Genomic DNA, 14,997 nt, shown 5'->3' with positions numbered 1-14,997 from the left:
CGCCACTCCCCTGATTTTTTCTTTGAGGTAGAAACAAGAGTAGAACCTGGTTCCCTTCCGAGATAATGGAACCTTCTCTATTGCATTCTTGTGGAGCATTTTTAAGGCTTCTTTGAAAAGTAAGTGAAGACGAGGGGAAGGGGGACCCTTGTGCGGGGTAGTAGGTGGTCGTTTGATGAATTCCAGGGTGTGACCATTGTTGACTAGGTCGAGAACCCATCGATCTGAAGTGATCTGATGCCACTCGTGAACAAAGGCTGAGATCTTTGCGCCCACAGGGAGGGAAGGAGGGTTGACTGGCGTCCTGCTGAACTCGTTTCCTGTTGGTATCGTGACCCTGATTGTTTGATCGCCTTTGTCCGCCCTGGCGAGAGAAACTGCTTGAGGAAGATTGTAAGACGATTGGCCGTAGGGCTGTCTATATTGTGACTGATACTGTCTATTTTGCTGATTTTGATATCCTCCTCTGGATGTAAAGCCACAACCTCTGGCTCCTCGGAAAGATCCAAGTCTGTATTGGGGAGCAGCAAATGATTTTGCTGTATCAGAATCAGTCTTAATGGCTAGAAGGGCCTCGTCTATGTGCTTTCCGAATAAGGAACCACCGTCATAGGCCATGTCTAAGATTTTTGTTTGTACCTCTGGACCCTAAAAGATGTTGCTTTAAGCCATCCTTGGCGTCTAAGTACTGCAGCATCAGCGAGTTGCCTAAAGTTGGTATCTGAAAGAAACACGTTAGTGTTAGATTCCTTACCTTAGAATATCCCCAGGCGTCAGTCTGGATCCGGAAACTTTTGCGTAGCAGTACCCCTGCGCGTCGGTAGGCGTCGTCTGCAGGCGTCCCCTGCGGCTCCGCGTCCGTCGTCGGCGTCGTGCGCCGTGATGACGTCGCTGGAGTATATAGACGCCGCCTCCGCGCGCTGACGTCAGTTCTTCTTTTTTCCGCGCCAGTGGACGCAGATCTGAAGAGCAGTACTCCGGTCTTTGACCAAGTTTTTCGAATTGTTATTATCACTTTGTGCCTGTTAGGATGCCTGGGTTCAAGCACTGTGATGACTGTGAGCGCACGATGTCGGTCACAGACCATCACCGCCTCTGTCTCCGGTGTCTGGGCCCCGACCACGACGTGGACTCCTGCGTCGACTGCCGGGCCCTCACCAATAAGGCTAGACGGGAGCGGTCCCGCAAGCTACTGGAGCTCCGGGTGTCGGCCAAACGTCGGGACCGGGAGCGGTCCCGGTCCGGCCGGAGGTCGAGAGAGCGTTCGAGGGAGCGGTCGCGGAGCCGCGCCGAGCGTTCCGGAAGTCGACACCACTCGTCAGGCTCATCAGGTAAGAAGCACAAGAAGTCGGGGCGTCGTCATCGTACCCCCGACTCCCCCCGACGCTCGCGCGATGCGGTCGGGGGTTCGGGTGACCCCAACCCCGCGGCTCCGCGAGAGTCGCCGGCGCGGCCTGCCCCATACTCTCAGGTCCCTGGGCACGGTGCGACGCCTGAGGAGATAGAGGCGTTCCTCATGGCCATGAGGGCCCTGTCTTCTCCGGCGGGTTCCACGGCGCCTGCGGGCCCAGTGAACCCGTCCGGGGGCCCTAGCGGTTCAGCTGACCCCACCTCGACGCCGTCGGATGCTCCGACTCCGGCGCCGCCGGCGGCGCCGATCCCGGCGCCGCTAGGGCCTTCGGGGTCGACGCCGGATGGACGTCCATCCAATCCGGCGCCGATTCCATCGGGGTTGCCCCCGGCGCCGCCTCCGCGCGACGCCGGTTCCTCGGTGCCGGCTTCGGGCGGCACTGGGGCTCCGGCGCCGGCTCCGGGCGGCGCCGTCCCCTTACCTTCACCGACGCCGGACGCGGAGTCGGACCGGCGTCGCTCGACGCCGGGCTCGGCGCCGGTGGGGCCCATAATCCCCGAGGAGCCGGTCTACATCGTTGACTCCGAATACGGAGAAGATGAAGAGTTCGGTGAAGGTTGGGAGGGGTCCGAGGACCCTCTGTCACGCGAGTGCCAGTATGACCCGGACTGGACAGGTGATTTGGGGGATGCCAGTGGTCTGGACGACTCTCCTAACCCTGGTTTGATCTCTCCTCCTTCCGTGGCATCGGTGGAGGGAGCTGCATATTCTGTGGTGCTGATGAGGGCTGCCAAGGCCTTACACCTTGAGCTCCCCGTCGCGGCCGTGAGGCCTAACATCCTCACTGAGGTCTTCAAACCGCAGTCATGCCCACAGGAGCCACTGCTGCCGTTTAATGAAGCCTTGTCAGACGTTCTGTTGGGCACGTGGTCCAGGCCCGCTTCAGGTGCGCCTGTTGATCGGAACGTGGCCAGGCGCCACCGTCCTTGTCCGGACGACCCCAAGTTCCTGTCTACCCACCCCACTCCTGAGAGTCTGGTGATCCAGGCCTCGACCTCCCAGTCCGCATTCCCGTCGGCCCCGCCCGACCGGGAATCCAAGAGGTATGACCAGTTTGGCAAAAAGGTCTTCTCGTCCATTAGTTTGGGCCTGCGGTCTTGCAACACCGCTTGCCTCTTGGGCCGTTACACCCACTCTGTGTGGGATACGGTTGCGGAACTGCTGCCAGAATGCCCCATGGAGGTGCGGGCAAAACTCGGTCAGGCTGTGGCTGAGGGCCGAGATGCAGCGAAATATTCGATACGGTGTGGTCTTGATACGACCGACTCGCTGGGCAGAGCTATGTCAACGACGGTGGCGATTCGTCGCCACGCCTGGCTGAGATCCGCCAACTTTTCGGCCGATGTCCAGAATACATTGATGGACATGCCGTTCGATGGCTGTCACCTGTTTGGTGACAAGGCAGACCACGCGCTGGAACGCTTCAAGGACTCCAGGGTCACGGCCAAGTCCTTGGGTCTCTCGACCCAGCGTCAGCAAACGGGTTCGTTTCGTCCCTTTCGTGGCCAAGGAAGGGGCGCCCCCACACGTGCTGCCAGCCACGCGCCGCAACAATCCTTTCAACGCGGTGGCGGCCGTGGAAACCGCCGTGGTGGCGGTCGGGGACAACGGCGGGGTCAGACCACACCTCCCCCCGCAGCATCTGCCTCAAAATCCTCCTAGTCCGTGCTTTCGGCCCCATGTGACGCCAGTGGGTGGCAGGGTTCGCCATCACCACGCTCACTGGCGCACGATCACTTTGGACAGGTGGGTGCTGCAAATCGCCCGAAGGGGCTACTCCCTCCCCTTCGAGACCTCTCCTCCAGCCATGCCACCGCAGAACCACCGTGTGTCGGGGGACCACTTGACACTTCTGCAGGAGGAAGTTACGGCCCTCTTGGCCAAGGGGGCCATCGAGCGCGTTCCTGGGCCAGAAGTAAGGCGTGGTTGTTATTCCCACTACTTTCTGGTACCCAAGAAGGACAAGGGGGGCCTACGTCCTATCTTGGATCTAAGGAACGTCAACGGCTTCCTCCGGAAGGAGAAGTTCAAGATGTTGACGTTAGCTCAGGTCTTGGCTGCTCTAGACCCACAAGACTGGATGGTAGCGTTGGACTTGCAGGATGCCTATTTTCACATCCCCGTCCTGCCGGCCCACCGGCGTTACCTGCGGTTCACGGTAGGCCAGGAGCACTTTCAGTTTATCGTGCTTCCCTTCGGCCTTACCAGCGCCCCACGGGTGTTCACAAAGGTGATGGCGGTGGTCGCAGCCCATCTGCGCAGGTTGGGGGTTTCAGTCTTCCCCTACCTAGACGACTGGTTGTTGAAGGCGGGCTCGCCCCAGACAGTCGTCCACCACCTTCAGATGACGGCAGACCTCTTGCACGACCTGGGGTTCTCCATCAATGTGCCGAAATCACACCTGTGTCCCTCTCAAAAGCTCCTTTTCATCGGAGCGGTTCTGGACTCGGCGCAGTTTCGGGTTTATCCTCCGGAACGGCGGGTCCGGGATATTCAGGCTTTGATTCCCATCTTTCAGCCGCTATCCCGGGTTTCGGTCAGGTTGACGCTGCGGCTGCTGGGACTGATGGCTTCCTGCATCCTTCTGGTGCATCACGCCCGGTGGCGGATGCGGGCTCTGCAGTGGGACCTGAAGTTTCAGTGGGCCCAGCATCAGGGCAACTTGTCCGACCACGTCTTGATCTCGGAGGGCACTGCGAGACAACTGCAGTGGTGGCTTACGGACCGCGATTGGGTCAGAGGCAGATCCCTCTCCCTTCCCCAACCGGAGCACGTTGTCGTGACGGACGCGTCCCTCCAGGGCTGGGGTGGCCACTTGGGAGAGGCAGAGATCAGAGGCATCTGGTCTCCGGCGGAGTCCCGGCTCCATATCAACCTGTTGGAGCTGCGGGCGATTCGTCTGGCACTGAAGGCATTCCTCCCCTTTGTCAACGGGAGTGTAGTGCATGTGTTCACCGACAACACCACCGCCATGTGGTACTGCAACAAACAGGGCGGAGTGGGGTCGTGGACCCTTTGCCAGGAGGCTCTGCGCCTCTGGCAATGGCTGGAACGTCAGGGCGTGACTCTGACGGTTCAACACCTGGCAGGTTCCCTGAACGCCAGGGCGGACGAACTCAGCCGTCGGTGCTCGATGGATCACGAATGGCGTCTGAACTCGGACGTGGCGCAAGGCATCTTTCTGCAATGGGGAGAGCCTTGGTTAGATCTATTCGCCACAGAAGAGAACGCGCAATGTCATCAGTTCTGCGCGTTGGAGTTTCCAAGACGGCACTCGCACGGCGACGCCTTTCGGCGCGAGTGGAGTTGCGGTCTGTTATACGCCTTTCCGCCTATAACACTTCTGCCCAGAGTGCTGAAGAAGATCAGGCGCGACCGGGCCCAGGTTATCCTTGTGGCTCCGGACTGGGCTCGAAGGCACTGGTATCCCGAGCTACTCAGCATGTCAGTCGGTCCCTCGATCCGCCTGCCCCTTCAGGAGGACCTTCTGTCGCAGCAGCAGGGGACGGTCCTCCACCCGAACCTGTCCAGTCTCCACCTTCATGCTTGGAGATTGAGCGGCGGCAGTTGAGGCCATTTGACTTGCCTCCTGAAGTCTGTGATGTTATTCTGGCAGCCAGGCGTCCCTCCACTAAGTCGGTATACGCCTGTCGGTGGAACAGATTTGTGGCATGGTGCACAGCAAAGGCTGTGGATCCTCTTTCTGCCCCTCTTTCGGAGGTTCTTCTGTTTCTTCTTTCTCTTGCCCAGCAGGGCTCTGCTCTGGGCACTATCAAGGGCTACCTTTCTGCCCTTTCAGCCTTTTTGAGGCTTCCTGATCAGCCTTCTTTGTTCAAATCCCCGATTGTAACTCGATTCTTGAAGGGCATCACTCACATGTTTCCACCTGTTCCGTTTGTGATGCCCCAGTGGGATTTGAACCTGGTTCTAACCTTTCTGATGTGTGCTCCCTTTGAGCCCCTTCATTCTTGTCCTCTCCGTCTCCTGACTTTAAAGACGGCTTTCCTGGTTGCCATCACCTCTGCCAGGAGGGTGAGTGAGCTCCAGGCTCTTTCTGTCCAACCTCCTTTCCTGTCCATTCATCCTGACAAGGTGGTTCTGAGGACTAGACCTTCTTTCCTGCCCAAGGTTGTTTCGGCCTTTCACATCGGGCAGTCCATCACCCTCCCTTCCTTCTTCCCGCCTCCGCATCCTTCAAAGGATGAAGAGCGGCTCCATCGTCTGGACCCAAAACGTGCGCTTTCATTTTACGTGGATCGCACTCGCCAGTTCCGGGTGGATGACCAACTGTTTGTTGGCTACGTGGGTGCGAAGAAGGGACGGGCGGTTTGTAAACGAACCATCTATCGATGGGTCGTCCTCTGCATCAAAGCGTGCTACTCTTTGGCTCGGAAGGAGCCTCCTGTTGGGCTGAGGGCCCATTCCACTCGGGCCACGGCGGCTACTACTGCCCTGGGCCGGGGAGTCCCCTTGCAGGACATTTGCCAAGCGGCTACGTGGGCCTCGCTGCACACCTTTGCGAGGCACTACTGCCTGGACAGTCAAGTCCGGAGGGATGGCTTCTTTGGCCGTTCTGTCCTCCAGGACTTTCTGGTGTAGTATTGTATTGGTTCGCAGACCCACCACCGGGGTTGGTATTGCTGGGGTATGTATTCTAAGGTAAGGAATCTAACACTAACGTGTTTCTTTCAGATGAACAAGTTACTTACCTTCGGTAACGATATATCTGTAAGAAACATTAGTTAGTGTTAGATTCCTTACCGAACCCACCCATCCTCCCCGTTCTGCGAACTGATACCTAGGGTTAAGGACATCCCTTTCAGGGCCCTAGTTTTACATGGCACCAGTGTTGGTTCTCTCATGGCTCTGCGTCTCCTGGCGCGGAAAAGCTGTGTACAAAGAACTGACGTCAGCGCGCGGAGGCGGCGTCTATATACTCCAGCGACGTCATCACGGCGCACGACGCCGACGACGGACGCGGAGCCGCAGGGGACGCCTGCAGACGACGCCTACCGACGCGCAGGGGTACTGCTACGCAAAAGTTTCCGGATCCAGACTGACGCCTGGGGATATTCTAAGGTAAGGAATCTAACACTTACTAATGTTTCTTACAGATATATCGTTACCGAAGGTAAGTAACTTGTTCGTTAGCAATATCTAGAGCGCAGTCTATATTTTCGGTTGCGGCTCGCTCCCCTTCTAAAAGTATTTTCCTTGCCTCTTGTCTATGGTCTTCCGGGATGAGTTCCATAAATTCTGTCAAATCTGACCACATCTGGCAGTCATAACGACCGAGAATGGCCACTGAATTTTCTGCTTTAATGGAGCCTGCTGCATTAGTGGAAAACTTTTTCCCTATCAAGTCCAACTTCCTTCCTTCCTTATCCGGCTGTGTTGAAATTGGCATAGCTGGATTTTTGGATCGTTGTTGGGCAGCCTGTGATATGACTGAACCCGGTCTTGGATGACCTATCAGACAAGATGGAGTATCCAGAGGAGCACAGTACTTTTTCTCAATGCGCGGGAGAACCGCCGGTATAGAGGCAGGCATTTTCATAATTTTTATCCCTTCATTCCAAATGTAATCAATGATGGGAGTCGCTCTTGTTATTTTCCTGTATTCTTCTTTGAAATCATGCAAGAAGCAATCCGTGTGCTCTATAGTGACTGGTAACTGAAATCTGGTTGCAGCACCTTTCATCAGGTTGTGAAAACCGCCGATGTCCTCAGGGGGAGAATCTGATGGCTGAGGAATAGGCGGAGGCATGGGAATGATATAATCATCGCAAGGATCCACATTATCAGTATTGTCGGGTAATTCACCCTTTTCGACATCTACCTCGTCCGAGGAAGAAGTATCATTGTGAGCTTGAGGTACTGCTCCAGAAGGCTGTGTTGGAGAGCTAGGGACCGCCACCTGTGGCAGTGCGACTGGTGCTTCCATAGGTAAGGGTGGTAAAACAGGAGCAGCCGGTACTGAAGGAAACCTTTGGCGGTAATCCGCCAGCATTGCTTGCAGATCTTGTATTAGTGTAGGAGGAAGATGACTTGTTTCTCCCTGATTCGAAACCCTTCTGGGAGGTTTTTTATACAGGGTAGAGAGGTGTTCCTCGTAATCCTCTTCCTCCTCATCATTTTGACACTTTATTTGAAGTTCAGAGGGGTGGCGAGCTATGCCGAACGGTCCCTCCTCACCTTCCTCATCAAAGTCATCATCTTCAACATAAGTTTCCAGAATGTGAGATGGTAGCAGAGGAGATATGTTGCTGTAATCATGTCTCTGGTAAGTTTTTAATTGGAAATGAGTGTAAGAAATAGGCGTAGTCTGTGGAATTGCCGTTTACGTACTCTTCATCGACTGGCTCTTCGTTGTCGACGGAATGATCTTCGTCAACGGGCTCTTCGTAGACGGTGTCGTCGTCGACGGGCTCTTCATCCCCGTGTCGTCGTTGACTGTGTCCTCGTCGACGGGCACTTCATTGACGGTGTCGTCGTCGACGGGCTCTTCGTCGACGGTGTCGTCATCGACGGGCTCTTCGTCGACGGTGTCGTCATCGACGGGCTCAGCGTCTAAGAGGTGGACTTTACCTTCTTCGTCGATGGAGACTTAGATAATTAAATCTTCGACGAATCCTTCGCCACAATAGATTTCTTTGAAGTGGAGATCTTTGAAGACACAATAGGCGAAGAAATGGCTGTAGTGGAGACTGTAGCCGTTGATAGAGGAGCAGCAGAAGTCACAGAGACCGTATGAGAGGAAACCAGAGTAAGGGTTTTAACCTGGATTTTACTCACGATTCTGGGGGCTAAAGGCCTTTTAGAAATCTCAGAGGACGGAGAAAGCGTTGACCCAGAGGATAGTTTGGGAGACCTCTGTGACTGGTCAGAAACTTCATGAGAAGCCTTGTGATGCTTTCTTCTCTCACTGGAAGAGCTGTCATGCTATCTAGCCCTCTTGCTAGATGTTGAGGCCTTGTCATCCTCCTCAGCCGAGGAGGATTTCAACCACAAAAGCAGCCTTGCTTCCCTGTCCCTAATAGTTTTAGCAGGGAAGGTCCAGCAGATTCTACAATCCTTAACAACAAGTTTAGGATGTAGACAGTAGATGCAGTCCTTGTGTTGATCATCCACATGGACCCTCTTCTTCTCACAGGTCCTGCAAGCTCTAAAAAGAGCCTTCTTGTCAGACATTTTGAAGAACAAAGGTGAAGAAACTGAGTAGGCACGCAGGGAGTATCCCTTCCACACGACATGCGGTGAAAATCTGAGGAGAACTGCCTCTGCTGGGAAGGTTCTAGAGGGTGCTTGTAGCTGATTGATTGGAACTATGTTTTAGTTCTTTTCATATAATGAGGTAGATAGGCTACTAAGTTTTAGACCTTTGGGCTTTTCTTATAGCCTACTACTGTTTACAAAGGCACTGCTTTTGTATTTCTTACCAAGGGCTCCAGCCTCGGCGACGGGGAATGATTCAGGCATGTGAATCTATGAAAGATACCCCAATATTGGATAATGTGCAGTTAGAAGTATTCATCAGAAGAACAAGTTACTTGCCTTTGGTAATCACACCCTGGTGGGCAATTTGTCAAAACGATCCCGACCAACATCCTCTGTGACATACCTCCAGTAGAAAAGTTGATTCGCATTTAGCAAATGGTATCACAGTATTGGAGATATAAGAGTTTTGTGCATTTATAAAACTGTGCATTAATAGTAATGTACATAATATGTTAATGTTAATGTTAATGTTAAAAATGCTTATAAAGCGCATGGCTACCCCAGTGACGGGGCGTCCCAGCGCTTGCATCTTGCATCTTGCATCTTGCATCTTGGATCTGTATTTGAATTTACATGCATACACTTATCTAATGTTATTAACTTTAAAACGATTTTGATACGACCTGTTAAATTGCATTTTACTGGCTTATGCTAAGTAGGCCTCAGCGCTTTCTTGTTTAAAAAAGATGCCACACGCTGCACGTTCACTGCTTATTGTTTCTGCTGCACAGTCAAGCAGAGCCTTGTTTATGTATTTCCTATTTACGTTGCTCCTGAAGAAGATTTTCTAACATAGGCTCAGTAATATGACAACATTCAAGGTTTCTTCAGCTTATTTGCTGTATTGCATTCATTTACAATAGTTCACTGTTATTTTATCGTGTGGTAGTGCGTTGTAATTTGCAGATAGCACATTTTCTATTAAAATGGTCAGTAAATTTGAACAGACATACAGTTTTATGAATAAAACTATATTGCACACAAACGATAATTTGTGAAAATCGGGTTCCAGTGAATATTGTCATTTTTGCATAACCAGGTAAAGTGTCTTTATTTGTTCTGATCCTACTGAAATCTTTGTTTCCATCACATAGATATATTAAAAATGTGCTTCATTTTTCTATTACTGCTGTGTGTACAGTTCATTTACAGACATTAATGTTTTTGTGTGTTAAACAAATAACCCTCCAGCTATCCTTTCACACTTACTGTACCACACAGCAGGACTGTCACATAATTCACTTTACTTTTCTTTCTCCGACTTCAAAGTGACAGGAGTTCCTAAACACCAGTCTCGGGAGCAGAAGACATAGCCTGACATTTGACCTCTTTCTTTGAAGCACATCAAATGTGACAGATAAATACAGAATGTAAAGGCATCTTTAAATATTGTCTGGACTTTGGTGCCTTACCAAAAATCAGCTTGGGAGGACCCACAGACTCTGAAACACTGAATTAATTTGTTCTGCCATTTCCGGATGACATTAGCATAAAGTGCTCTGAATCAATATTCTTGTAGTGAGATAATGCTTAGGTGGTAAGATAGTATGACACTGTCATTTATTGTGCTCTGAGTTGCTGAAATAGTAATTCTTTTGCTCATACCATGATGAATTTTCAGTTCCTATTCTATTCAATGAGAAGATTTCCTCTATAAATCCTCAAATTAGGGGCGAGCCAGAAGACTTCCTGATGCTATTAGGGTTGTTGTCCGATTTCTTACTGATTGGTTTTTGCAGGGTAATGTAATAGATACTTGTTCACGTTGCTGTATTTTTTCCACAGATGGCAGGCACCATTAATATGTATTTCCAAAGTGAAATTATGGCAACATTTGAAGAAAATCTGAAGTGAATTTAGGCGAACTGCTTACAACCTTTTGGAAATAAACATCAGAATCTGAAGATAGCGTGGTTCGGCAACAAAATATTCATTCGGTGAAATGAACCTCATTGCAAGGCACCCGATGTTTGTGCACTTTAAATGCTGCCTGTCATTGGATAAAGATAACTGCATGAACAGGATTGACATCTTATTCAGTAATATATAAGGAGCTGTAAATTGGCGTTCATAAGATACTGGTATGTATGTGATAACGGACATACCCGCCTCCTCGATCTAAATCTGCGGGGACAAAAAAAGAATATGATGTGTCTTGGAGACGGACACTTGAATATTTCTGAATGTTCGTTTGACACCAGCATTAGTACTCCGAACCGGTGAATCTTTAGTAGCTCCTCGTTTAATGTGTACAACATCTATTGTCATAAATATCGTTCTTTTGTAAATACTGCACAGTGCTTTTTCTATGTAAGATTTTGTACAGTTTTTTTGCGTTTATTTATTTAAATACGATGTAATCGCTATCGCTTAGATCACTTGTGTTGTTACGTAACCTGATATCTAATAGTTTCTCATTATTGCAGTATTGACTGGAAGGGGAAGGAATCGGTGAATGGCTTTACTGCCTCGTGGATCTTGAAATTAGATTTTGAACAGTTGTGTTAAATTATAGATTAAAATATTTAGGGCAAGAATATGAAAATGTAGGTTTTTTTTGCAGGAGCAAATCACAATTTCGGTATAAAACATTAGGTGACCGGTTATATGTATTCCCTTGTTTACTGAATAATTTTGCACTTGTAATCTGAAACTTTTTCATTCATATTTTCACTGACAACGAATGCCTAGGCCTTTTTTAATTGGTTTAAATCTTTTACTCATACTGATCAGTTAGTGGCAAATTATATTCGGCACAGGTCGTTAATTCTAAATGTTGGTGAAAATTGCCCAGTTACTGGTGTAATGCATATAACTGTGTCCCTGATGTGGCGGATCTGCACACCTTAGTTATGGTGTTGCGCATATACTGTAAATCACTTGATATCAAAGTGTTTTTCGTGCTAATATTTCTATTTGTGTTGAGAAATGCAACTGGAAGGTAAATATGTGTTTGCTATAATAGCATAATTATTTTATTGCCAAATTAATACGTTTAAAAAACGCAAAATTGTTTATTTGTGCTATTCCGCATTAACCGCAACAAACCTCCAATGTTGTAAGCGGGCAAACAATTAGCATTTTTTTCTTTTTATTATTTTCTTTTGAATTCTTTTTTTGTATAACTGATGAGACAGATGTACATGTACAGACCTTGTACTGTAATAAATGCAGTAACATATTTTTGTAGTTCTCCCAAGTATTTGTTTTGACTTAAGAATTGATCTTTAAGTGTTTACTCTTACAGTGACCTAGTTAAAGAGCAGATTTTATAATGATGGCGTTTCATATTTATCATGGTCCATCTTTATGAATCTGTGTGTGGTACAACAAATGTCTAAATGAAATAAAACTTAGCCAGGAGGTGGATGGTTAAAAATTGCATTTTTACTCCGTAAAATCTTAAGCTGAGCTAGTCTACAATCAGACACATGAGCACAGTGTTACACTTTTTTTTACTGGTTTGTTTGATGGTAAAATTCCTTCAGAACGAGTTTAAATCACTGTGACTTGTTTTAAGTCCGTAAATATCTTTATTTGAAATGTAAAACAAACCTGTAGGATAACATATATAAGTCATGCAATTACATCTTAAAGCACACAAAGTCAAATAAAAGTATTAATGAGAACAATGGCATCTATACATGCTTTGGAGCATGCAATGCATCTTTTTCTTTGGTCCTCGGAGCCTGGAGGATATAAAAATGACACATTTGTAGATACAAGGTCAGGTAGTGTACTAATACAACAAGCTTTGGAAAAGCAGTAAGTCTTGGCAGTGATGCCCATTGGATTTGCCTTTTTTGTTTTGTTCGAGAGCTTCCATGGATTACAAATGCATCCACAGTAAACCCATTATTGAAGATTACATATGCATTCAAAGGTGGCTGCCATGGATATGCGTTCATCCACGGCAGATATCTTTGAATGCATATGTAATATTTGAACAAATCTATTAAAAAATAGCCATGGTGCACACGCATCCACAGCAGCCATCTTTTTTTTTTTTCTTTTTTTTTTTTCTTTTTTTTTTTTCTTCAAGACCTTTATTAGATGCAAAAGGTTAATACACAGCTTATTTATGCCTACAACCTTAAATAGCAGGCTGGCAGCAACTACGTGTAACGTCAAAATTGTCATTTACAATTTGGAGAGGAGCAAGTAGTTAACACAGCATGTCGCCTACAACCCTTCCGGGCCGGCCGCGTTGTAAAATAATAAAAAGCTGTAACATGACTTGTCATCTTGCGAGTAAATCCAAAAGCGAATCTCAAAATAAACACTGAACAGTTGAGGTCTCTTATTTTTGTTCCCCCCCCCCCACCCACCCTTCAAAACCTGAGAGTAGAACTGAGGAAAACCAATGTGTCTAGTCCCTTCCTCCACTATGGCCACCATACATAGTATGTGATATAGAGGAATTTTCGGGGCAGAGCAAGAGGGAGGAGTATCTCCCACATTGGGACAGACTGGAAGCGTATTGAGAGTACTCTGCCGCCTAATGGCTGATTTGAACTGCTGTGGGGATGGAATATATGTAGTCTGTAAACGTATCTGCGAGCTGAAAAGTGCGCTACTTGTGTACATGCCATGTATTACATTGTGCACGATCTTGTAGGTAGGAGCCCCGAGAGGGGTGGGAGAGCGAACTGCATGTCCTTAGATGTTCTGTGTAGGCGGACTGACCGGGAGTCATTCTTGAAGTTGCTACTGTGGTGGTGCCCCGAACCCCCCGACAGGCCCTGAGTAAACATTTATGCTTGCAGTGTAGAGGTGGGTATGCTGGAATCTGGGGGGGGGGGGGGGAGGGGGAGGAAAAGGAGGTCGAATTGGGACAACTCAGCGAGGGTCAGGCTCACGCCCGGGTGTGTCCGTGAGCTCTGCTCGGACCAGTGCCACACGCGGGTCCGGCTCATCTGTTTCGTCTTCTCGAGTTCGGAGAAGGTAAGCAGTGAGGGGGCCCCATAGGTCCTTGGGACTCATTTTGTGGGGCAGTAGGTCAGCATAATTGTGGAGTTGGTCCTGCCAAGTAGACATAGTCGATAGCCAAGTCTTGAATTTGGGGGCACGCCCTCGCCCCCACCTGCAGGCCAAGTGGCGTTTTGCCAGTAAGAATCCTAGCGCAACATTTTTTCGATGTTTCTTAAGCGCTGGAGGAGATTGCCCCAGTAGGGCTATTTTGGAGCAAGGTGCGATTGCCACTCCTACCATAGCAGACATAGCTGTAAACACCTCCACCCAATATGACGCTACAGCCCTGCACGTCCAGGCAAGGTGAATGAAGTCAGCTCCTGCTCTTTTACATCGAAGGCAACTGTCATCTGCTCGTAGCCCTAAGCGGCATAATTTGGCGGGTGTATGGTAAAGTCGGAGCAAGAATTTAAAATGTACCAGACGGAGGCGAGCATTACCCGTCACTGCATTAGTATGTGAGCAGCTTTCCCCCCATTGATCGTTCGAGAGAGGGGCATCGAGGTCCTCATCCCAATCACGTCTAGCTCTAAGAGGTGGAGGGTTGGAGGCCGCATACGCGTGCTTGTACAACATGGATACTACATGAGTCGGAGTGTCAGTGTGTAGGAGAGCATGTAATGGGGCCACGGTTTCTGGTTCATCCGGGAAGTCAGGAGTGACCGCCCGAATATTCTGTCGTAATCTTGTATAAAGGAATGTGTTCATGACTGAGGGCGTGTGCGCTCCAAAGAATTGCGCAGCCGTACGGAAACGGCCCTGTATGTACAGATCCCCCCAAGTATGTAGTGCCACTTTAGTGAGCATTTTGCGACCTATTTCTTCGCGGGTAATGCTTAGCCTAGGGTCCTGTGCCAATACCATGCGAGGGGAGTATAGCATGGCAATGCCCATACGCGCCGATATCCTGCGCCACGCTTGCACAGTGCAGTCCACTGTTGTGGGGTCGCGGTCTGTTACCCGGGTTTCCGAATAGAGGTAGCCTGATGGTTTTTCGGGTCTCATGTATCCATCTTCCACAGCTAGGTGAGCCATAAAAGGAGGGGGGTGAAGCCAGTACGCGGCAAAGTGGCCCTGCGCACAGTCATAATAGAGGCGGAAATTTGGCACGTCAAATCCTCCCTGATGGTAGGGGAGCATAAGAGTTTTTAGTCCGACCCTGGCCTGTTTCCCTCCCCATATAAGTCTAGACATTTGGGAATCAAGGGCCCGGAAGAAGTGTGTTCCTGGGCTGTATGGTATATTAGTAAAGAGGTATAACATCTTGGGGAGTACCACCATCTTGATTAAGGAGATACGTCCTGCCATAGACAAAGGGAGGTGGATCCACTTAGTGA

At 49.4% G+C, this 14,997-nt stretch overlaps 1 protein-coding gene across 2 annotated transcripts in view; it reads left to right on the top strand.

Annotated features, from left to right (window-relative positions):
* BRDT (bromodomain testis associated) overlaps positions 1–11,873 on the top strand; it is a 2,469,968-nt gene extending 2,458,095 nt beyond the window's left edge. For both annotated transcript variants that reach the window (XM_086953938.1, XM_086953937.1), the window contains one exon: positions 10,475–11,873. In XM_086953938.1, the coding sequence (XP_086810064.1) occupies positions 10,475–10,543 (69 nt within the window). In that variant the 3' untranslated portion in view covers positions 10,544–11,873. The remainder of the gene's footprint in view (positions 1–10,474) is intronic.
* Positions 11,874–14,997: the final 3,124 nt, after the last annotated feature.

Source organism: Lissotriton vulgaris, chromosome 1_1 (assembly GCF_964263255.1).
Source record: "Lissotriton vulgaris chromosome 1_1, aLisVul1.2, whole genome shotgun sequence".
Lineage (NCBI taxonomy): Eukaryota > Metazoa > Chordata > Amphibia > Caudata > Salamandridae > Lissotriton > Lissotriton vulgaris.
This window is presented reverse-complemented; position numbering and strand designations above follow the sequence as displayed.